The sequence below is a fragment of the Eriocheir sinensis genome, chromosome 57 (assembly GCF_024679095.1).
Source record: "Eriocheir sinensis breed Jianghai 21 chromosome 57, ASM2467909v1, whole genome shotgun sequence".
Lineage (NCBI taxonomy): Eukaryota > Metazoa > Arthropoda > Malacostraca > Decapoda > Varunidae > Eriocheir > Eriocheir sinensis.
The window spans coordinates 10945125-10970190 of record NC_066565.1 but is presented as its reverse complement, the minus strand read 5'-3'; the positions used below and the strand labels follow the sequence as shown (position 1 = coordinate 10970190).

The 25066-nt window shown below is 45.0% G+C and overlaps 1 protein-coding gene and 1 long non-coding RNA gene across 3 annotated transcripts; both read left to right on the top strand.

Moving 5' to 3' along the window:
- Positions 1-848: 848 nt before the first annotated feature.
- On the top strand, positions 849-6058 carry LOC126984888 (uncharacterized). Its single transcript, XM_050839188.1, has 3 exons — positions 849-953; positions 1934-2071; positions 5262-6058. The coding sequence occupies exons 1-3, from the start codon at positions 891-893 to the stop codon at positions 5373-5375; spliced, it is 315 nt and encodes a 104-aa protein (XP_050695145.1). The 5' UTR covers positions 849-890; the 3' UTR covers positions 5376-6058.
- An 878-nt stretch (positions 6059-6936) lies between these two features.
- Positions 6937-24411, top strand: LOC126984887 (uncharacterized). Of its 2 annotated transcripts, XR_007738176.1 has the most exons (6): positions 6937-7352; positions 14130-14231; positions 21074-21172; positions 21440-21638; positions 21757-21933; positions 22610-24411. It is a non-coding gene; the product is annotated as an uncharacterized LOC126984887 (long non-coding RNA). The 2 variants fall into 2 exon arrangements; XR_007738175.1 differs by having other exon boundaries at positions 21440-21933.
- The last annotated feature ends 655 nt before the right edge of the window (positions 24412-25066 follow it).

The following is a 25066-nucleotide window of genomic DNA, read 5'->3' as shown; positions in this document are numbered from 1 at the left end:
CGGGTATCAAAATTATAGCCTCACACCTTTATTCAACCCAGACATGAGTCAATATTTTTACCCCTTGATTGAGTCCAGCCTCACGCCCGATGCCATAATCATTCATGTTCCATTTCAGACGGCGGACGTGTTTGAGGCACACGAAATTGTCCCGTTCCCTTTTTCCGCTAAGAACAGTGTGTTAGCCCTGGACACGTCCCCGTCCCTTGTTCTAATCGTGAAGGATTTCGCTCTGTATTCAACGGGTAGCTACTCACTCTTGCAGTATTGCAAGGAGACGGTCTTCGGGCGATTCTATTGCTCTGCGTCTCTTTGCCTTCTTGCCAGTTCGGGGAGGGGTATGCGAGATCGCTCTCACCCGCGTGAACGCGTCTGACGTTCTTTCCCTGTGCCCTTACAAGCAGCTTCCACCAACGCCTGTTTTCCATAAGAACTTTCAGGGCTGCATTATTTCTATTTCCCTCAATCCTTCTATGTATCAGTCATCTGCCCGGAGGGTACCACTTATCAACGGGTTACTGGTCACTATGCCATAGCGGAAGCATGCTATATCCGCTCCTCTAACCTAACAACGTACCCGTCCCGGATCCGTCTGGTTTTCACGGCCAATATTTCCCATCGAGTGTTTCCTCTACGGTCTCTCGATAACATTCACTTCTCCAGCATCTCTTATGTGACTAATTCCCTTAATTCATTGTCTTTCGCAAACAAAACAGAATTTGCGGAAACCCTGGAGGAAACGCTGCTTGAATACTTGCATCTCCCCTGCCTGTACCCTGGATTTTTTGTACCAATGTTTCTGATGTTCGTCAGTCTCGTCGTCATGTGCTACCTTATTAGGAGGAACTCTGTCCTGCACGATTATTTGGTTGTGCAGACACGGCGACTGGATGCAGGGAGGCCACTGGCAAGGTAGTTTGGCAGTGGCAGTGATCGCGAGGTCGCTATCACTGGTAGGTGACCGAGCAGTGTTAAGTAGGATATCAATGTATTATTATTATTATTATTATTATTATAATTATTATTTAGTATCACCACGAATTAGGCATACAATTGTCAATGGAAAAAAAAAACACGACAGATAGATCACACCGCCTTATAGGAATGTCATCCGTCAGTGTTTACCATCTCAGTTTTATATACAAAGCATTTCATCGTGTGTAGAGGTCACCTTGACATACGTGACCAATTGTAACAATTATTTTCCAACCTGTAACTCGTCACTCCTTCACGAGAGTCCGACTGACACACAACGGCAGTCGCTCTCGCTCCGACGCTCCTTGTACATATAGGCTAAAAATATATTCGCCTTAAGGAAGGTGAAGCCTTAATCAACGCCCTTTAAACGCCCCCCGGTACACCGTTACACTGAGTAACAGAGGTGGCTCTTGTTACTGTACACTTTATAATTGTACACTGAAAAAGTCCATGATAAGTATTTATGTGATCAAATATATTGCTTATATGGTGTAGTAAGGTTGGCCAATTTCTGGCCGTTTCGAACAAAACTCTGGCCTCGTAATGACCGGGACATCTGGCAACCCTGCTACCGAGTCCTGCACCAGGGCCGTGTCAGGCAGCACCAGGTGAGGGGCTGAAGCACCTTCCTGCAGAGCGGACTCGTGTTGTGCCTAATGATTGAAGGTGTAGTTGTAACTGTTTGGTGCCTGTTTTTAGTGACATGTTGAAAAATGTTACAAATTCTTATTCTCCAATTGTATGTCATTGCTGGAGTGTTAGTTTTCTCAGGGGCACATCAATTACTTTGGCTACATATGGTCTTAAGGACTATTTGAAGTGAGAAGGGTGAGGAGAATGTTAGCGGTGGTGATAGGTTTTGCAGCTGTCCCCTTCACCACCTTTACTGTGCCACATGGGCTGAGGGGAGGGTTGGAATTGTTGTCGTTGATGATGACAATGATTTTTCCCGCAGGAGGTGATCAACGCGCTGGTGGCCGAGTGTGGGCCTGCAACTGACTTCTTCTCGCTGGGTCTGCCGGGGTCTTCAGTACCCACCCTGGACTCCATCTTGGCCACCAGCACCGCCACCACCTCCACCGATGCCAAAGTTGTGAGTCTTCAACTTCACCCACTTGTGCGGGACAGACTCAAGCTTTCACTCTGCCTTTTCACTTTCATCACGCACCTTCCTTCACAACTCCACCAACACCAAAGTTATCAGTGGCACCCCATTCTTACCCCTCTTTTTGACACGTTTTTTTTTTCCTTCAGCTGCCTCCCTTCCTTGATGTACTCAAGAAGAAATCTTATTCTCTATTCACTTGTGCCAGAAAGAAACTAAAAGTACTCCACCTCTTAACTCTTATAATGGTTATTATTGACCCACTTTACTTACTGCTTACCTCCACAGCCTCTTAACTTTTATCTCCCTTCCTGCCGTCAGCAGAGCAGTCCCTCAGTATTTGCTGCCATACCCACCTGTGCCAGAGACTAAAGGCACTCACTCATCCTTGTACCCTCCTTCACCTACCTTCCTTCCTCCCCTTCTCAGCAGCCACACCCTTTAGTTTTTTTTTTTATTTTTTTTTTTTTATTACGTTGCCTGTTGCGCCGGTAGGCATCTTCCCGGTGGGGCCTGATGGTCGGCCCAAGGCTTCTTCCAGGTGGGGCCTGATGGTCGGCCCAGCCCGTTCTGGCGCAGGCGAGTGCTTATAGTGGCGCCATCTTGCATTGGCTCATGCTGCCCCCCGGAACTCGTACTTGATTCGCTTGGACGGCTTCCTCTAGAGTCCGGGTTGATGGGTGGTCTTCAGGACAGCATGTGGGTAGTTTTAAGCCACTCGGCGGTGACCGAAAAATCCGAGTGGTAGCGTGAGGATTCGAACCCGCGTCGTCCATCACGCGGCGAATGTGGGTCCAGTACGCTACCACTTCGGCCACCGCCTACCCTGCTGTTGAGGCTAGCAGCACTCTCCCTCATAACACCTCCCACCATCTTCCTTCCTTCCCTTCTCAGCAGCCACACCCTTTAGTGCTGTTGAGGCTAGCAGCACTCCTCATAAGAACATAAGAACATGGGGAAACTGCAAGAGGCCGAGTGGCCTACACAGGGCAGCTCAAGAATCCCCCCCACTACTCACGATGGGTGAGGTGTAGTTTCAGGGGTTACAGGTAGAGGCTTGATCTTCGTTTACCTTCGGTACGGGCGTACGCTCCAGTACCCTGTCTCCTTACTGCACCCACACTGCACTGCCACCTGTCATCCTCGTCCATGTAGCTATCCAGTCTACTCTTAAAACAAGCTATCGTCCCTGCACTAACTATGTGATTGCTGAGTCTATTCCATTCCCCCACCACCCTATTACTAAACCAATACTTGCCTATTTCTTTCCTGAATTTATACTTTTCTCATTTAAATCCATTACTGCGTGTTCTATCCTGCTGGCTAATTCTCAGTGTTTTACTTATATCGCCTTTGTTGTAACCCTTGACCCATTTGAATACTTCTATCAGATCTCCCCGCACTCTTCGTCTTTCTAGTGAATGTAAGTTGAGATGTTTCAGCTTATCTTGATATGGGAGGTTCCTCAGCCCCTGAATCATCTTGGTCATCGTCCTCTGAACTGATTCTAGCAAGTTGATGTCCATTCTGTAGTGTGGGCACCAAAACTGGACAGCATAATCTAAGTGTGGCCTAACTAGCGATAAATAGAGTCTGACCTCTGCACTCCTGTTGGTTACTCTCCTGTTAATAAAGCCTAATACCCTGTTAGCCCTATTCCTTGCACTAATACATTGCTTCCTTAGTTTTAGGTCAGAGTTCACTAACACTCCCAAAGCCCTTTTACACTCTGATCTGCCTATCGCTGTGGAGTCTAAGCTATACCCGTGTAATGGGTTGCGTGTTCCTACACTAAGTACGCTACACTTGGTGATGTTAAAATTCATCTGCCATTTCTCTGACCATGCAAGCTGACAGTTTGTTGAGATCCTCCTGCAGTGCTCTAGCATCCTCCCCTGTCCTAATAGTGCGTCCTATTTTGGTGTCATCTGCAAATTTACCTATGTCACTAGTTATCCCATTGTCTATGTCAGTGTTGTCCAAACTGGGCTCCGCGTACCCCTGGGGGTACGCAGTATTGATCAAAGGGGTACGTGGAAAGACGATGAACACACACACACACACACACACACACACACACACACACACACACACTAAAGAAACTTCCCATGTTCTATGAAGGAAAAGAGAGAGGGAGGGACGGGCACCTTTATGAAGGACGCGTAATGTACGTGTACCTAAATATAATATAATATAATATAATATAATATAATATAAATATAACATAATATAATTGAGTTTCATCAGCCATGGGGGGTACGTAACAGTAGGGGAAGGTAATAAAGGGTACAATAGGCGAAAAAGTTTGGACAGCATTGGTCTATGTCATTGATGTAGATAATGAATAAAAGCAGACCTAAAACTGAACCTTAAGGAACCCCACTGGTAACATTACCCCATTCGGATTTTTTTACCGTTAATGGTAACCCCTTGTTTCCTGTCGCTAATCCACGCCTTAATCCAATCAAATACCTTCCCTCTTATTCCATGAGCCCTGACTATTTAACAGTGTCTGGTGAGGTACCCTATCGAAGGCCTTACTAAAATCAAGATAAACTACATCGTACCTCTCATCATTGACAGCTGCCTCATATACTCTATTGTAAAAGGATAAAAGACTAGTGAGGCACGACTTTCCTTTAATAAACCCATGCTGTGAGTCGTGAATTAAATTATGTCTGTCAATATGGTCCCTAATACTATCAGCTATTATTGACGCAAGCATTTTACCTATAACTGACGTCAAACTAATCGGCCTATAGTTCTCCATAGAAGATTTGTCTCCCTTCTTAAATATTGGAATAACGTGTGCCTCCCTCCATGAAACAGGCACCACCCCTGTGTCTAGTGACTTCCTAAATACTTCAGCTAACTGCCCACTGATTTCAGTTTTACATTCCTTTATTACCCTGGGGAAAAGTTCATCTGGCCCTGGACCAAGTTAACTTGGTTTATGCCAGCAGCACTCCCCCTCATAACACCTCCCAGCACCTTCCCTCCTCCCCTTCTCAGCAGCCACACTCATTAGTGCTGTTGATGCCAGCAGCACTCCCCCTCATAACACCTCCCATCACCTTCCCTCCTCCCCTTCTCAGCAGCCACACTCATTAGTGCTGTTGATGCCAGCAGCACTCCCCCTCATAACACCTCCCATCACCTTCCTTCCTCCCCTTCTCAGCAATCACCTAAGATGGAAGCCCTGGGTTTCTGCCTGGGTCCCTGCTGCCGCTGTGGTCACTCTCCCCGCCCCTGCCCGTGCTGCAGCTCTCAGCCTGTGACCTCACCCTCATGAACTGCTCCGACGTGCTTGTTTCCGTCCCTTTCTTTTTAGCCTCTTCACTTGAGTGTCTCTGGAATACGAGACGGTTGCCGGCGTGCCACTTCGCCGACGGGCTCGGGACGGTTCGCCGAACCGTCCCACGGTCAAAGATTATATGGGCCATTCCTACAGCCTGAGAACTAGGAAAAAAAAGTGTGCTCGATTGTTCAAAATCCGTAACTGATGCCTCATACCAATGGCCTATATGCAAGTATTTGTCATTTTTTCCTACGTAAAATTTTGGTTTGAGTTAAGTATCACTATTCCTACTGTACCTGACCAGAAGTTAATATATTCGTGGATGGGTAAAAATAAGTTTTTTCCATCACCCAGGAATTAATCGTGCGTAAGGATATAAAATAAATGGAAATGATAATGGAGGTAAGAAAGCTTGTTGGTGACGTCTGCGAGCGTGAGGGAGCAGGAACGAAGCAGTGTTAAAAGAGACACTGGGCAGGGTTAGTCCGCTTCCGAGTGAAAAGCAGCCCGCCCCGCGCATGACTTCTTTTGTTATCCAGCGGCCGGGGTCAGAAGGCAAAAGCCAGGTCAGTCCGACCATGATCTTCCCAGCGTTAAGAGCAAGGAAGTCCGAGTCACTCCGCGTTCCGGTGGTTTATTGTTCGGTGTATGGATGTAGGTCTGACCGGGGGCAGAAAGTAAAGCACTGTACGTTTACCAACGACGCTGACGAGATCCCATAACTGAGAGAGAGAGAGAGAGAGAGAGAGAGTGTGTGTGTGTGTGTTTGTGTATGCGCGCGAATATGCGGGTATGGCAAGTGTTCCATAGCTACCCCTCCGGTCCACGTTTTCTTTTTAGTATACTTTGATCTATATTTAGATTTTGACCCTGCCTTCCCTACCCTCTTCCCCCTACTGGGTAACAAAGCACGAAAAATAAAATAATTTTATTGGTATAAAAATGAGTTTCTAAACGGTATCGGCGAACTGGCACACCGGCGAAACGTCCTGCTTCCTCTCTCTGAACTATCTCTTATTTTTCATATTCGTGGCTGCTCATTATGGGGACTTTGTTTGTGTGTATATCAGTTTTTTCTTCCCCTTGATGCCCCTTTTATTGATCTATAATAATAATAATTATAATAATAATAATGATTAATAATAATGATAATAATAATAATGATAAGTCTGGTATAGTTTTGATTCAGCCTCCTCTGTGTGTCTCAAACTACTGTAATGTCATGGTGGGAAAGGACAGAGGCATTGTGTGTGTTTGCAGCCCCTCCTGCTGTGTACTCCTGATTGCCTGGACCTCCCCTACACAGTAAACAGAGGGAGGCACCTACATGTGTTTATTAAGCTGGACAGCATGATTCTACTCTCACATGATAACTTCTTCGATGTGATGCCAGGGAGTGAAGATGCTGGCTAACTATTGCATTACGTAGTTGGACAGCTTGACTCTACTCCCCTTTTTTACCCTCACATATGATTACTTGGTCAACATGCTGCCAGGGAGTGAAGATGCAGGCTAACTCTTGCGCTATAAAGCTGGACAGCATGACTCTACTTGTAGTGCCGACTTGCCTGATGGGCGAGCCTCCCATAACCCACTTAGTCAGTGGGGTACCTCTTTGGCCGACTGGTAAAGGAGTGGTTCTCCCGTTACGCTGGTCGCGGGTTCGATCCCCGGCGCCGGCAAACCTTTCCTTGTCTGGATTAATTTATCGTGTGTTTCGTTACACGCAGAGATCATGTTGGAGTATAGTAAAAGAGTAAAAAGTCTGGCATTTCATACTCACCTTTTCACCTGCATTCACAGGATCACTTGGTGAACGTGCTGCTGAAGAGTGGAAAGTGTGACGGGTGGTGGCGGTCAAGATCGTTGGCCCACTCCACCTTGGCCATCCACTTCTGCCACGAGTTGGCCCACCAGACACTCCACACCAAGGTTAACAAGGCCATCAGTGTGCTCCAGGCATACCTTAAGGTTTGGCTTTACTCCCCTTGTTCTGGTGGTGTAGTAAGTGTGGGTCAGGGATGTTGCAGGCTTCAGTTCTCCTTTTTTCCTCCTTCCTCACTCCTAACCTCGATGTCCTTATTCTTTTCTTCTTACTCTCCATCCATTGTCTCGATCACTCCCCATTAATCAATTTCTTCCTGCCTCCTGCCCTCCCTCCTTCTCTTCTTCCTTTTTTACCATCTGCTTGTCCGACTCTCCATTTTTTGTTCAGTATGTCATCTAAAAGGCAAAATTGGTTACTTCCCTCCTTCCCTCTCTATCCCATCATTCCAGCCCAGTTTTCCCTCCCTCCCTCCCTCCCTCTTCCTCTCTCTCTTATCCTTCATTCCTTAATAGCATGTCAGTTTTTGTATGGCAGTTCCTAATCACGTATTCTCCATTGCTGTACTGCATTCCATGTGTACGCCTCTGATGCACATGACAGAGTTGGCAGGACAATACTGTTCCTTATTCCCCTCTTTACCTCCATGCTCACACTTTTTCCTTTCATAACTCTCCCCAATGCACCCACCACCTGTCTGCCCTTCACTGTTCTTTCCCTCACCTCACCTTTCATAATGCCATGCTTACATTAAACAGTCCCTGAATATTTAAACTCGGTAACCTCCTCCATTCTCTCCTCCCCTGACCCTATCCTACATTGTGTTGTACCCTCTGCTCTAACTGTGTACGGCTTTACCAAATCAATGACCTGTTCCCTCGGCCTCTCAAATACCATAACCTTACTCTTTCCAGCATTCACTCTCAGCTTCTTCCTCTTACACAGTAGTGAGTCGCCGCGCGGGTTGGATGTGTTGCGCCGTGCTCGCGAAAGCGCTGAGTCGACAAAACTCGACATGGCCGGCCGAGCCAAGAACTCGGTGGAGTTCTGTTACGTTTATGCGGATCCCACAGGCGATAAGTGGATAGGGTGCTGTCTGTGCCCTAAGTGATGTCATGTGAAGTATGCTCATCTGTCTGGAATTAAGCCGGAGAATATATCTAAAGTAAATTGGATATGCAACCCATGCCTTCATAAAGCATCTCTGGCTACCAAAATTGTGGAAAAAATGGAAGAATTCAAGCTGGAATTATCTAAGGAAATATCAGAAGTGAAACAAGAAGTTGAGTTACGAGCGGTCAGCGTGAAGGAGGAGCTGGGTGAGGCGGCGCAGTATGTGGCGGACGTTTTGCAGCGGGCTGAACATGTGGAGTCAACAGATGCAACTTGGGCTGAGGTCACCAAACGTAGGAGGAAAGTTAAGAAGAATTTACTTGTTGTCAAGGCCTCTGAACAAGATAAAAAGGCTACAGAGTTGAAAAGTGAAGTTTCTGAAGCCTTACATGGCATTTTAACACTAGTATCGAAAACAAGACTTTCCCTGAGAGTAAGGAAGCGTCGATCGTGAAACCTATCGTTAAAGGTAGACTGGACCCACAGTGTTTAAGTTCCTTTAGACCAGTATCCAACTTGACGTTTCTAGCTAAGATACTTGAAAATGTGATCTTAAATCAGCTAATGGAGCTTTTGCTAAAGGTGCAGGCTTTACCTGATAATCAATCTGCCTACAAGAGGCTTTACTCAACTGAAACTACTCTCTGTTCGGTGGTAAACAACTTGCTTGTGCTTATGGATGAAGGGAAGTGTGGTGTTCTGATTTTGTTAGGCTTGAGTGCTGCGTTTGACACGGTGGAGCACAGTCTATTGCTTCGGGATTGTAAGAATATTGGAATTGAGGGTGGCGCGCTGGATTATCTGAGGAGTTACCTTGAGAACAGAACTTACTGTGTGAAAATAGGTAAATCGTTCTCTACTCATAAACTTTTGCACAGAGGAGTCCCCCAGGGAAGTGTACGGGGTCCAATTTTATACTGTGTTTATACTATCGGTCTTTTACATTTGCTAAGAAGGCATGAAGTTGACTTTAAACTGTATGCTGATGATACACAGTTCTATTTGTCGCTGAGCGATGTGGAAAACACTGAAGATAAGCTGAGCAGAATTATGGATGATGTCGGGAAATGGATGAATTCTAAGCAACTGAAGCTGAATGAGGATAAAACTGAATGCTTGATTTTTTTTTTTTTTTTTTTTACAGCAAAGGAGACAGCTCAAGGGCACAAAAAAGTAAACATTAATAAAAAAAAAAGCCCGCTACTCGCTGCTCCTAAAAAGAATCCAAAGAGGTGGCCGAAAGATAAGTCAGTTTCGGGAGGAGAGGTGTCCTGATACCCTCCTCTTGAAAGAGTTCAAGTCGTAGGCAGGAGGAAATACAGATGAAGGAAGATTGTTCCAGAGTTTACCAGCGTGAGGGATGAAAGAGTGAAGATGCTGGTTAACTCTTGCATAAGGGGTTTGGACAGTATAGGGATGAGCATGAGTAGAAAGTCGAGTGCAGCGGGGCCATGGGAGGGGGAGGCATGCAGTTAGCAAGTTCAGAAGAGCAGTCAGCGTGGAAATATCGATAGAAGATAGAAAGAGAGGCAACATTGCGGCGGAATTTAAGAGGTGAAGACTATCAGTATGAGGAGGAGAGCTGATGAGACGAAGAGCCTTTGCCTCCACTCTGTCCAGAAGAGCTGTGTGGTGGAGCCCCCACACATGAGATGCATACTCCATACGAGGGCGGACAAGGCCCTGTATATGGACAGCAACTGTGCAGGGAGAAGAACTGGCGGAGACGGTACAGAACGCCCAGCCTCGAGGAAGCTGATTTAGTAAGAGATGAGATATGAAGTTTCCAGTTGAGATTTTGAGTTAAGGATAGACCGAGGATGTTTAGTGTTGAGGAAGGTGATAGCTGGGTGTTGTCAAAGAATAGGGATAGTTGTTTGGAAGATTGTGTCGAGTGGATAGGTGGAGAAACTGTGTTTTTGAGGCGTTGAAGGACACCAGGTTCTTCTTGCCCCAATCGGAAATAATAGTAAGGTCTGAGGCTAAGCTTTCTGCAGCCTCCAGCCTTGAGTCGTTAAGTTCCTGAAGGTGGGTCTTCTATTAAAAGAAGTTGAATAATGCAGAGTGGAATCATCGGCGTAGGAATGGATAGGACAGTTCGTTTTGGAAAGAAGATCATCAATGAACAACAGAAAACGAGTGGGAGATAGGACTGAACCCTGTGGGACACCACTGTTAATAGATTTAGGGAAGAACAGTGACCGTCTACCACGGCAGAAATAGAACGGTCAGAAAGGAAACTGGAGATAAAGGTACAGAGAGAAGGATAGAAACCGTAGGAGGTAGTTTAGAAAGCAAGATTTGTGCCAGACCTATCAAAAGCTTTTGATATGTCCAGCGCAATAGCAAAAGTTTCACCGAAACGGCTAAGAGAGGATGACCAAGAGTCAGTTAAGAAGGCTAGGAGATCACCAGTAGAACGCCCCTTGCGGAACCCATATTGGCGATCAGATAGAAGGTCAGAAGTGGAAAGGTGCTTTTGAATCTTACGGTTAAGGATTGATTCAAAAGCTTTAGATGAACAAGAAAGTAAAGCAATAGGACGGTAGTTTGAGGGATTGGAGCGGTCACCTTCTTAGGTACAGGCTGTGTGAAGGCATACTTCCAGCAAGAAGGAAAGGTAGATGTTGACAGGCAGAGGCGAAAGAGTTTGACCAGGCAGGGTGACAGCACGGAGGCACAGTTTTTAAGGACAATAGGAGGCACTCCATCAGGTCCATAAGCCTTCTGAGGATTGAGGCCAGAGAGGGCATAGAAAACATCATTTTGAAGAATCTTTATAACAGGCATAAAGGAGTCAGAGGGGGGATGAGTAGGAGGAATATGCCCAGAATCGTCCAGAGTGGAGTTTTTAGAAAAAGTTTGAGAGAAGAGTTCAGCCTTAGAGATAGATGAGACGGCAGTGTTGCCGTCAGGACTGAGGAGTGGAGGGAAAGATGAAGAAGTGAAGTTGGAGGAGATGTTTTTGGCTAGATGCCAGAAGTCACGGGAAGAGTTAGAGAAAGCAAGGTTTTGACATTTTCTATTAATGAAAGAATTTTTGGTTAGTCGGAGAATAGATTTGGCACGATTGTGGGGAAGAACAAGGATCTCAGGAGGTCAGTCAGTCAAAGATTTAGGTGTGATACTTGACTGCACTCTATCATTCAAAGAACAGATCAATCAGTTGGTGAGAACGGCAGGATACCATCTGAGAAATATTGCATTTGTCAAGAAATACCTGGATGATAAGACCATGAAGATGCTTATATATAATCATGTAACTAGTAAGCTGGATTATTGTAACTCACTTTATTATGGCCTTCCTAAATATCTGCTGAAGAAACTACAACTTGTTATGAACAGAGCTGCAAGGCTAATAAAGGGTCTGCCCCCCCGTGAGAGAATAACACCTGCACTTATAGACTTGCATTGGCTACCCATTAAGGCACAAAGAGACTACAACCTGGATATTTGAGAAATATTCTACAGGATTTTCATTTGGACACCATGTCAGTGAGACACAGTACAGAACAGTACAGACTCTATGAGCCCAGGGTCAACCTGGAACTGGGTTTCAGAGCATTTGAGAAGAGTGCCCCGCGGCTCTATAATGAGTTACCCGGAACGTTAAGAACAGTGATAGTCTGGCAATCTTCAAGAAAGCGCCCAAGACTCACTTATTCACTACATCCTACGACTTGACAAAAATGAGGATTGAGGACAACTTTAGGTGCTAATATTACTGTTACAATGTTAGCGGCCCTGTGGAGCGCTGCCACGGCGGCGGACCGGGGCCTGAAACCTAATCAACGGTAAACGGTAAACACCCTGTCAAACTCAAGCAGTATCCTCTGCATGAATTATCCTCCCCTAGACAAACTCTTTATGGAGTGCTTTATCACTCTGGGTCTTCACCAGTGGGTAAAGGGCCCGACATTTGTGGTCTCCGGCAACACCCTAGACTTGGTCTTAACCAGCGAGAATGATAGGGTGGGTGATGTGGAGGCTTTGCCTAACTTTCCCAGCTGTGGCCATTGTCCCTTAATTCTACAGTATTACTTTGAAAATAGTGTTGAGGTCAATCTTGTCCATCATGTTAAGTACTCCTGGCATAGAGGTAAATATAACAAGATAAATGAGTCTCTACAAGATACTGATTGGGATTTTGAATTTTATGATATATCTGTAGATGATATGCTTTCAAGACTAAAGTTTATTCTTTCAAACCTTATTGCTAATTATGTTCCTGTCTCTCAAGATCGCCCCCGCCAGTCAACACCCTCCCAACTCCCTAAAGACTACCAGGAAAAATGCCTGGTTGGCTTATAAGCTTAATAGATCAACCTATGGCAGACACTCCCATCAGGCTGTTCTTGCCCTGGAGCAATTTAATGGGATAAACCAGAGCTTCCGTAATTATTATGTTGCCCAACAAATAGCTTATGAAAGATCCCTCATTTACAAGATAAAGGAATCACCCAAACTATTGAAGGAATCACCCAAACTATTACACCAATACATAAGGAGCAAAAAGATTGGTGTACCATCAGTGGTTCCTCCTTTTCTCCTCACCTGCTTCCTTTACCTCATCTGTCCACCACACACTCCCTTTCTTTCCTCTTCCACATGACCCATACCCGACTAGTACTTCCTCAGCTGCCCTGACCACTGAACTCTTAAACACCTCATAAGCCTCCTTCACTCCTTCACTGTGTTCTTTCTGTACTCTTGCTCTTCCAAGTATTTCCTCCACTCTTCTCATATACATTTCCCTGTGGCCACTGTCACTTGCGAGTTCCTTCCTACCCTTTTCCCTCTTCCCATTTCCTCTGAGTCCCCATTTCTCCTTCATCCTAATTTTGGCTACCACCACAACCTTTGCATCCACTACATCCCGCCTCAGCCTCGTATCCACAGCTACATAATCTATTACACTCCTCATGTCACAACTTGCCCATGTATACCTGTGAATTAGTTTGTGCTGGAAGAAGGTTTTTGCCAGGAACAGATCCCTCTCAGCACAAACATCCACAAGGCGTTGTCTTCCGTTCACTCCCTCCACACCCCACTTCCCAGCCACACCACCAATCTCCCTGTTTCCAACTTTTGCATTCATATCTCCTAACACAAGAATTCTTCTTTCACTTCCAAAGTTTTTAAACACTGTCCTAAGTCCTCCACACACTCCTGCCTTTCCTTCCCTTACCCTTCACTGGCACACACACACACACACACACACACACACACACACACATGCACACCTTACTGCCCCTATCTTCCCTGTCATCCACACCATCCTGGCACCGCACCACCCATGCCTGTGATGATAGGAGTATAAAGAAAAATTGTCTTCTGATATGAATAGTCCACTGCAAAATAAAGGTCTTTCCTAGCATCTTCCACCTGGTTCTCTGTCCGGTGTTAGTGTGCTCCATCCTGCCTCAACAAAGGTTATAATTCCACCTCTCCACCTGGTTCTCTGTCCGGTGTTAGTGTGCTCCATCCTGCCTCAGCAAAGGTTATAATTCCACCTCTCCACCTGGTTCTCTGTCCGATGTTAGTGTGCTCCATCCTGCCTCAGCAAAGGTTATAATTCCACCTCTCCACCTGGTTCTCTGTCCGGTGTTAGTGTGCTCCATCCTGCCTCAGCAAAGGTTATAATTCCACCTCTCCACCTGGTTCTCTGTCTGGTGTTAGTGTGCTCCATCCTGCCCCAACAAAGGTTCTAATTCCACCTCTCCACCTGGTTCTCTGTCAGGTGTCAGTGTGTTCCATCCTGTGTCCCAGCAAAGGTTCTAATTCCACCTCTCCATCTGGTTCTCTGTCAGGTGTCAGTGTGCTCCATCCTGTGTCCCAGCAAAGGTTCTAATTCCACCTCTCCACCTGGTTCTCTGTCAGGTGTCAGTGTGCTCCATCCTGCCCCAGGAAAGGTAAGATAAGTTAAGATAACTTTATTGTCACATTGAATATGAAATACAACATGAATTTTTTTTGGCATTGAACTCATCCATTCGCTAAAAATACATATTTTGCATTAAAGACACTGAAAACAGAACATTATTCACAATATCATACCAGTTACTACCTTTATACACTTTACTAGGTTGTATTTATTTACACAGTTAAGTCCTAAGATGGGTGTACATTTTTATACTCTTTGGAACAAAAGAATTTTTAAACCTACTTGTGTGTTGCATAGCAAGTGCTAATCTGCTGCCTGATCTAAGAAAGGTATAGTGACAGTTCAGTGGGTGATTTATTTTGTTCATAACCTTATCTACCTGTTTCATTACATTATTATTGTACAGTTCATCTAGTGATACAGTTTTTGTTGGGAGTCTACTGGTGGTCTTTACAATCTTCCTCAGTTTGTTCTTATATTTACATATTATTTTTCCATACCATAATGTAATCGTGAAGCACAGGATCGATTCTACTGTGGATTTGTTGAATAGTGATAATATTGTTTGGTCAATGTGAATGTTTTCCAGTACTCGTAAGAAATGAATACGCTGGTAACATTTCTTGTAGACTTGCTGTGTATTTGAGGACCCTGCTAGTTTGTCATCAATCATTATGCCCAAGTACTTATATTCATGAACTCTTTCAACATGTTCATTAGCTATAACAATTGGGTTAGGTACATAATTATTTACTCTAAAATCTATTATCATTTCTTCTGCTTTCTTTACGTTAAGGGTTAATAAATTATTGTTACACCAATCAAAAAGTTATCTATTTGACTCAAAAATTCCCCTGAATTATGATTTCTGATTTTACCTATAATTGCAGTATCGTCCGCATACTTTACAATCGAACAGCTGCAGAGGAAGTTGCTTTTACAGTTGTTTGTATAAAGGGTAAAAAGTAGCGGAGAAAGGACGCACCCTTGTGGAGCCCCGTATTTGTGTGTACAGTGTCAGATTTAATATGTTTTATTTTGGTGTATTGAGGTCTTTGCGAAAGATAACTATAGATCCACAGTACTAGATTACTGTTGACATTCATCTCTAGTAATTTGTTAAGTAAAGTATGTGGCTGAATTGTATTGAAAGCGCTGATAAAATCTATAAATAGAATTCTAACCTATGAATTTCGGGTTTCTAAATGTTCGTAAGTTTGGTGAATTAAGGATAACCCAGCATCCTGAACACTCATACCTTGACAATAAGCAAATTGTAAAAATATCTTTCAAGGGATCTATGCTTGAACAAATGTACCTCTTCACAATGTGCTCCAAACATTTCACTATAATTGATGTTAAGGCTAAGGGTCAAAGATCATTAAATTCCCTCGGGTGGTTGTTTTTGGGTACTGGAATAATCTCTGACATTTTCCACACATCCAGTACTTTACTCTGATCAAGTGGAGCCTGGAAAAGTTTACACAGTGGATCAGCAAGCTGCTGCTCGGCACAGGATTTTAGTAGTTTATAACCAATTTTATTGGGTCCACTTGCTTTGCCACATCGTATACGTTTCATAGAGCTCATCGTATTATCGCGAGTTATAATTATTCGTTCTACATTGATGCCCCTAACCATTGACAAAATATTTTCACATTCAGCATTAAAATCGTGTACATCAAACCTAGCATGAAAGGAGTTCAAATCATTTCCATACTGTTGAGTGTTTGGTGGGTCTATTAATGGCATTTTCTTTTTAGAGCCACTCAGTAGTTTTGCCCCTGTCCAAGCATCTTTTGATTTATTTGACTTAAATAAGTTTTCAATTTTAACTTTATATGACTGTTTAGCATCTAGTATTTTCCTATTTAATTGGCTTTGTATCACTTTCCTTTGCATGCAGTCACCATTTACAAAAGTTCTCTTTTTTTTCAATCAATAATGATTTGATATCAGAATTTATCCAGGGTTTGTTATTTGGATAAATACTCATTTCCTTAGTTGAAACAATCATGTTGGTACAAAAGTTAGTATATGAATTTTAAACATCTACATTTACTTCAGCATCGTCGGACTCATTATACAACACATCCCAGTCCGTACAATCAAACAGCCTTCAAGACTCGCCATGTGCTCATTCTTCCAATCCTGCACCTTAATTTTCTCACATGGTTTACATTTCAGAGCTTGCTTATATGTGGGAGCCAAAAACACCATTTTGTTGTCAGATTTACCTAGTTTAAGCTTTTGATAAGAACGATAACCGTTCCTTACATTACAAAACATTTTATCTAAGATATCATTATCTCTAGTGAGCCAAGTTACAGTTTGCTGATACAAAGGTACATTTGGTAAGAAATTACAGTGGTTAAAATCACCCAACGCTACCATGATTCCTTCAGGATTTGCATTTTCATTTTAACACAATTTAGTGATAACTCACTTGCTATTGGCTCAGTGGCATCAGTCGGGATGTATACAGTTATGATTAGTCACATTATTAAACTCACGTGGTAGGTAAAAAGGTCTACATGATATTACTAAATATTCCAGGTCGCCACAACAAAAACAATCCTTTATGTTAACCTGAGTACTCCATCTCTTATTAATGTACACCGCCACCCCTCCTCCTCTCTGTTTCACCACATCCTTCCTATCTCCCTTGTCTATCGAGAAACCATCAATATTTACTGTTCCGGCTATATCCTTGTCTTGAAGCCAGGTTTCGGTTAATGCTATGAAGCTACTCTCTCGGTAGTTCCTTATATATTTACAATTTGCTGTTAATTCATCTATTTTATTTCAAATTGATTGTACATTACCGAAAGTTAATGTAGGCAGTGGTGTCCTTATACCCCGCCTCCTCAATCTCGACCGCACTCCACCTCTCCACCTGGTTCTCTGTCTGGTGTTAGTGTGCTCCATCCTGCCCCGGCAAAGGTTCTAATTCCACCTCTCCACCTGGTTCTCCGTCTGGTGTTAGTGTGTTCCATCCTGCCCCGGCAAAGGTTCTAATTCCACCTCTCCACCTGGTTCTCCGTCTGGTGTTAGTGTGTTCCATCCTGCCCCGGCAAAGGTTCTAATTCCACCTATCCACCTGGTTCTCTGTCTGGTGTTAGTGTGCTCCATCCTGCCCCAGCAAATGTTATAATTCCACCTCTCCACCTGGTTCTCTGTCTGGTGTTAGTGTGCTCCATCTTGCCCCAACAAAGGTTATAATTCCACCTCTCCACCTGGTTCTCTGTCAGGTGTTAGTGTGCTCCATCCTGCCCCTACAAAGGTTCCAATTCCACCTCTCCACCTGGTTCTCTGTCTGGTGTTAGTGTGCTCCATCTTGCCCCAACAAAGGTTATAATTCCACCTCTCCACCTGGTTCTCTGTCAAGTGTTAGTGTGCTCCATCCTGCCCCGGTAAAGGTTTAAATTCCACCTCTCCACCTGGTTCTCTGTCTGGTGTTAGTGTCCTCCTTCCTGCCCCAGCAAAGGTTATAATTCCATCTCTCCACCTGGTTCTCTGCCTAGAGTTAGTGTGCTCCATCCTGCCCCAACAAAGGTTATAATTCCACCTCTCCACCTGGTTCTCTGTCTGGTGTTAGTGTGCTCCATCCTGCCCCGGCAAAGGTTATAATTCCACCTCTCCACCTGGTTCTCTGGCTGGTGTTAGTGTGCTCCATCCTGCCCCAACAAAGGTTATAATTCCATCTCTCCACCTGGTTCTCTGTCTGGTGTTAGTGTGCTCCATCCTGCCCCGGCAAAGGTTATAATTCCACCTCTCCACCTGGTTCTCTGTCTGGTGTTAGTGTGCTCCATCCTGCCCCAACAAAGGTTATAATTCCATCTCTCCACCTGGTTCTCTGTCTGGTGTTAGTGTGCTCCATCCTGCCCCAACAAAGGTTATAATTCCACCTCTCCACCTGGTTCTCTGTCTGGTGTTAGTGTGCTCCATCCTGCCCCAACAAAGGTTATAATTCCATCTCTCCACCTGGTTCTCTGCCTAGAGTTAGTGTGCTCCATCCTGCCCCAGAAAAGGTTATAATTCCACCTCTCCACCTGGTTCTCTGTCTGGTGTTAGTGTGCCCCATCCTGCCCCGGCAAAGGTTATAATTCCACCTCTCCACCTGGTTCTCTGTCTGGTGTTAGTGTGCTCCATCTTGCCCCAACAAAGGTTATAATTCCACCTCTCCACCTGGTTCACTGTCTGGTGTTAGTGTGCTCCATCCTGCCCCAAGAAAGGTTCTAATTCCACCTCTCCACCTGGTTCACTGTCTGGCGTTAGTGTGCTCCATTCTGCCCCAGCAAAGGTTGTAATTCCACCTCTCCACCTGGATCTCTGTCTGGTGCTAGTGTGCTCCATCCTGCGCCAACATAGGTTATAATTCCACCTCTCCACCTGGTTCTGTCTGGTGTTAGTGTGCTCCATCCTGCCCCAACAAAGGTTCTAATTCCACTTCTCCACCTGGTTCTCTGTCTGGTGTTAGTGTGCTCCATCCTGCCCCAACAAAGGTTCTAATTCCACTTCTCCACCTGGTTCTCTGTCTGGTGTTAGTGTGCTCCATCCTGCCCCGTCAAAGGATTTAATCCACCTCTTCACCAGCAGGTGGAGAGGTGGAATTAGAGCCTTTGCTGGGGCAGGATGGAGCACACTAACACCTGACAGAAAACCAGGTGGAGAGGTGGAATTATAACTTCTGCTGGGGCAGGATGGAGCACACTACACGAGACCGCTAACCAGTTGGAGAGGTGGAATTTTAGCCTTTACCAGGGCCGGATGGAGCACACTAACACCAGACAGAGAACCAGGTGGAGTGGTGACATTAGAACCTTTGTTGGGGCAGGATGGAGCACACTAACACCAGACAGAGAACCAGGTGGAGAGGTGGAATTAGAGCATTAGCCTGAACAGGGAGGAGTATACTAACATTACAGGAGAGTTAGAGCATCCTAGGAAAGGCCATAATACTGTAGTGGGCTCTTGATGGTTAACCTGTCCGCTTCGATTGACCAGGATTCGTCCTTCTCTGGTAGCCTGGTAACATATACTCCCAGGTCTTTCTCTGGCTCTGTGGTGGATAGTGGAGTGTTTCCCATGTGGTATTGGTGTGCTGGATATCCCTTCACTGGTAGCCTGGTAACATATACTCCCAGGTCTTTCTCTGCCTCTGTGGTGGATAGTGGAGTGTTTCCCATGTGGTATTGGTGTGCTGGATATCCCTTCACTGGTAGCCTGGTAACATATACTCCCAGGTCTTTCTCTGGCTCTGTGTTGGATAGTGGAGTGTTTCCCATGTGGTATTGGTGTGCTGGATATCCCTTCACTGGTAGCCTGGTAACATACACTCCAAGGTCTTTCTCTGGCTCTGTGTTGGATAGTGGAGTGTTTCCCATGTGGTATTGGTGTGCTGGATATCCCTTCACTGGTAGCCTGGTAACATATACTCCCAGGTCTTTCTCTGGCTCTGTGTTGGAATGTGGAGTGTTTCCCATGTGGTATTGGTGTGCTGGATATCCCTTCACTGGTAGCCTGGTAACATACACTCCAAGGTCTTTCTCTGGCTCTGTGTTGGATAGTGGAGTGTTTCCCATGTGGTATTGGTGTGCTGGATATCCCTTCACTGGTAGCCTGGTAACATATACTCCCAGGTCTTTCTCTGGCTCTGTGGTGGATAGTGGAGTGTTTCCCATGTGGTATTGGTGTGCTGGATATCCCTTCACTGGTAGCCTGGTAACATATACTCCCAGGTCTTTCTCTGGCTCTGTGTTGGATAGTGGAGTGTTTCCCATGTGGTATTGGTGTGCTGGATATCCCTTCACTGGTAGCCTGGTAACATATACTCCCAGGTCTTTCTCTGGCTCTGTGGTGGATAGTGGAGTGTTTCCCATGTGGTATTGGTGTGCTGGATATCCCTTCACTGGTAGCCTGGTAACATATACTCCCAGGTCTTCCTCTGGCTCTGTGGTGGATAGTGGAGTGTTTCTCATGTGGTATTGGTGTGCTGGATATCCCTTCACTGGTAGCCTGGTAACATATACTCCCAGGTCTTTCTCTGGCTCTGTGGTGGATAGTGGAGTGTTTCCCATGTGGTATTGGTGTGCTGGATATCCCTTCACTGGTAACCTGGTAACATATACTCCCATGTCTTTCTCTGGCTCTGTGGTGGATAGTGGAGTGTTTCCCATGTGGTATTGGTGTGCTGGATATCGCTTCACTGGTAGCCTGGTAACATATACTCCCATGTCTTTCTCTGGCTCTGTGGTGGATAGTGGAGTGTTTCCCATGTGGTATTGGTGTGCTGGATATCCCTTCACTGGTAGCCTAGTAACATATACTCCCATGTCTTTCTCTGGCTCTGTGGTGGATAGTGGAGTGTTTCCCATGTGGTATTGGTGTGCTTGATATCCCCCCCCCAAGGTGCAGCACTTTACATTTTTCTTCATTGAATTATAGCAGACACTGTTCCACTCCTGTATCTTGGTGAGGTCTTCTGGTAGGAAATTCACAGTCAAGGGTTAAACATTGTAATATAATGCCATTTTTTTGCATGGGATGTGCATTAGTACTGTATAACCCTGATGTGAAATTTGTCATGTGTGAGAGGAATGAAAAGTTCTCATGTTTGGTTGTTGTTCAGCAGTACAGTGATCAGGATCCTCCAGCAGACGAAGCACTGGGGTGCTGGAGTGTATCTTTTTCTTTTTTTACAAGTCTTTGCTGAACTGAAGGGCTTGCTCAACAGGTATTTAGCAGGACTGAATTAGTTTCCATTCTTGTCTCCAGTGTATTCATGGACACATAAAGAGGTGAAGCTTGTGGTTGTTGCAGCGTCTTTTTCTTGTTTCCACAAACACTGTTTTCAACTTTCTTCTGCAGAGACTTCCAGCGCTGGGCCCGGCCGCTGCAAGCCTTGTTGGGTCAGTGTGTGGGAAGTCGCCAAGGTGGAGTTTGAGGCGGTCAGCCTCAACCATGAGGGTGCGTATGGAGTCATTGTCATGTTCCGTTGATAACCTCTTGATTGATTCATGTTGGTTGATGTCTCACTGTGATATTGCAGTAAATATTTAGTTGTCATTTTTCATCACTGTGCATGATCTGGATATTCCCAAAGTGTTCTTGAAGTGTACTGATTGAATGTTTTGACAAGAATATGAAAATCCACTTAGTTAATAAGAAACTGTGTATGTGAGGTATTGGTTTCCATGTTATCATTTTTTATTCTGATTATTTCCTCACTCTCAGGCTGTGTGAGCGGCAGGCTGGCCGTGAGCCTTCCAAGGAGTGCTGGGCGGCCTGGTGCCCCGGCTGAAGGCAAGCGGCCACCCTGAGACACCAAAAGACTGGCTGACACAAGATCTTGTGCTGGTACTGGTGGCTGAAGGCTGTGCAGTGGTGCGGACACAGGTTCAGAGCGCCCAAGTGGACCAAGGCTCTGATACTGGTGAGTGTTGCTGCTGACAGATTACTAATAAGGGAACAGGCAGGGAATATAAACAAAACAGACATGAAAGATATAAGAGTGGACAGTGTTGCCTCCTCTTATTTTTAATGTTTCCAAGGTTGCCACCTGCCTGGGAGCAGACTCATAGAGGCCAGCGCAGGGCAGCAGGACAGCGCCCTCAGCATTGATGAGGAGTCTCTCCATGAAGGCTGTCCCTCAAGGCACAGCAGCAGGCCACCGTCGCCCTTGTCATTGGGAGCACCGAGAGTATCCCGAGGAACACTTCAATGTCCAGGTGAGAAGCCTTGAGCTTTTTGGGAAATTATCCTTGGGAAATCTTATGATCTAAAGCTGTGGTTCCCAACCTTTTTTTCAGGCGACCCCAATCATGCACCTCTAAAACATGACTGCGACCCTACCAGTTTAGTTGTTTGTGTTTGTGTTATCATAACATAATATGTTATTGTGTTATCATAACATAATAACACCATGTTTAATATTTTGAGGTCTTGGCGACCCCAGGAAAAGCACTTGGCGACCCTCAGCGTTGGGAAAGGGGGATATAAAGCATATTTAACCTGTCCACTATGATGGGCACGGATTTGGCCTCACTGGTACCATGAAAACATGTACTCCCAGGTCTTTCTCTGCCCCTGTGGTGGATAGTGAAGTGTTTCCCATGTGGTATTGGTGTGCAGGATTTTACATTTTTCTTCATTGAATTGTTTTGTTCCACTCCTGTAGCTTGATGAGGTCTTCTGATACGAAATCTGCAGTCAAGGGGTTAAAGATGTATATTTTTAATCAAAAATGTTATTGAAAATCCTCTTGCATTCTCAAAAAAGCAAAGTCAGCTCAAGATTTTCTCCAACACACTCTGTTGTAAGTTCCAGTCCTTGTTAGTGACAGCTGGTGAGAGGCAACACTTGGGGAGGGGGTGAAGCTTGGGGTGATGATGATGATTGTTGCAGGTGTGAGGATGTCAAGCCACCACAAGCCAGGAGGGAAGTGGCTGCCGGGACCAAGACAGCAGGTGAGGCAGAACCCTTAAGCCTCAGCTCTTCACCCCTGGACGAAGGAGGTGTTTCTTGGCGGACAAACTCGGGAGAGTCACCAGAAAAGACCTCGATCGATGATGCAAGTTTTGCTCGCTGGAGACCACAAGAGCGTTCACTCGTGCCTCACAGTGTGGGTGAGGAGAGCAGCCTGGACCAGCTCCCAAAAGGTATGTTTAACAGTGAGTCATGCACACAGGCAGGAAGCAGCACTAGTCACCAGGAGACATTTTGCATAAAACTGGCAACAGAATACTGCTGCTGGCCAGAATGGAGGTCAGGCTTAAGCAGGATCCCAGCAAGGTCCTCTCTTTACTTCTTTGTGTGATTTTAAAAACACTGCAGCAGCCAAGGGGAACGCTCAAGAGAAAGTGTAATTTCTATGCAAACCTTCCTGCAGTGGTGAGCTGAAAGGTGAAAATGTAGTTACCACGACTCCTTGGAGAAGAGACACCATTAGTAGTTTGTCTGGTGAGGAAAGCTTCACCAGTCATGCTGCTTGTACAGGGGAGAAGACTTCACTGTTGTCCTCCAAGCCTCTTTGCAATGGGTACTCTGGATCAAGCAGCAGACCAAGTGTCTTGTGTGTGTGTGTGTGTGTGTGTGTATGTGTGTGTGTGTGTGTGTGTGTGTGTGTGTGTGTGTGTGTGTGTGTGTGTGTCTGGCTGGTGACCGAGTACAATGCTTTACATCTTTCAGGGAAGGACACATGATCTCCCTTCCATCACACTTGCACATTCTGCCTGATTCTTCTCTTTCCTCCTCTTGGCCTTCAACGTTTCCCAAAAGAAAGTCTTCACAAGAAGCAAAGTTACTAAAAATCACAGTATATTATTAGAAATAACTTTTATTTTTACTTACAGAGCCAGATGTCTTTATGTACCTGAGATGAATTATTAATATATTTTTTACAACAAAGGAGACAGTTCAAGGGCATAAAAAATAATAATGAAAAAAAAGCCCGCTACTTGCTGCTCCTGAATGGAGTACAGAGGAGTGACCATAAAGAGAGGTCAATTTCGGGAGGAGAGGTGTCCTGATACCCTCCTCTTGAAAGAGTTCAAGTCGTAGGCAGGAGGAAATACAGATGAAGGAAGATTGTTCCAGAGTTTACCAGCGTGAGGGATGAAAGAGTGAAGATGCTGGTTAACTCTTGTATAAGGGACAGTATAGGGATGAGCTTGATTAGAAAGTCGTGTGAGGCAAGGCCCCGGGAGGGGGGGAGGCATGCAGTTAGCAAGTTCAGAAGAGCAGTCAGCGTGAAAATATCGATAGAAGACGGAAAGAAAGGCAATTTATTTATATGTGGCCATAGCAGTTGAAGTGGTAGTAGTAGTAGTAGTAGTAGTAGTAGTAGTAGTAGTAGTAGTAGTAGTAGCAACAACAGCAGAAATAGCAGTAATATAGTAGTAGTAATAATTGTAGTAGTAGTAGTAGCAGTAGCAGCAGAAATAGCAGTAATGATTTAAGTATTGGTACAGTGAAACCATTTTAGCTTCCTTGGGTCCTGTCCTCCCCTCCACCTTGCCACACAATCCCAACACCTGTCCCTTCCTCTCACGTGCTAGCAACAGGCAACACATGAGAGGAAAAAATAGGTGTTGGGACTGTGTGGCAGAGCAGAGGGGAGGAAAGAACCTTTTATGAACCAACGCCCCAATGGACTCGCTAAAATGGATTCACTTTAGTAGTAAGCCAAGTTGATATTGCATGCATGTGGTCTGAAAACTCTCTCTCTCTCTCTCTCTCTCTCTCTCTCTCTCTCTCTCTCTCTCTCTCTCTCTCTCTCTCTCTCTCTCTCTCTCTTTCTCTTCTCTTCTCTTCTCTTCTCTTCTTCTCTTCTTCTCTTCTTCTCTTCTCTTCTTCTCTTCTCTTCTTCTCTTCTCTTCTTCTCTTCTTCTCTTCTTCTCTTCTCTTCTTCTCTTCTCTTCTTCTCTTCTCTTCTTCTCTTCTCCTCTTCTCTTCTTCTCTTCTCTTCTTCTCTTCTCTTCTTCTCTTCTTCTCTTCTCTTCTTCTCTTCTTCTCTTCTTCTCTTCTCTTCTTCTCTTCTTCTCTTCTCTTCTTCTCTCTCTTTCTTCTCTTCTTTCTCTTCTTTCTTCTCATCTTTCTTCTCTTCTTTCTTCTCTTCTTTCTCTCTTCTTTCTTCTCTTCTTTCTCTCTTCTTTCTTCTCTTCTTTCTCTCTTCTTTCTTCTCTCTCTTCTCTCCCTTCTCTTCTCTTTCTTCTCTTCTCTTTCTTCTCTTCTCTCTTCTCTTCTCTCCTTTCTCTTCTCTCCCTTCTCTTATCTTCTCTTCTCTTCTCTTCTCCTTCTTCTCTTCTCTTCTCCTTCTTCTCTTCTCTTCTCCTTCTTCTCTTCTCTTTCTTCTCTTCTCTC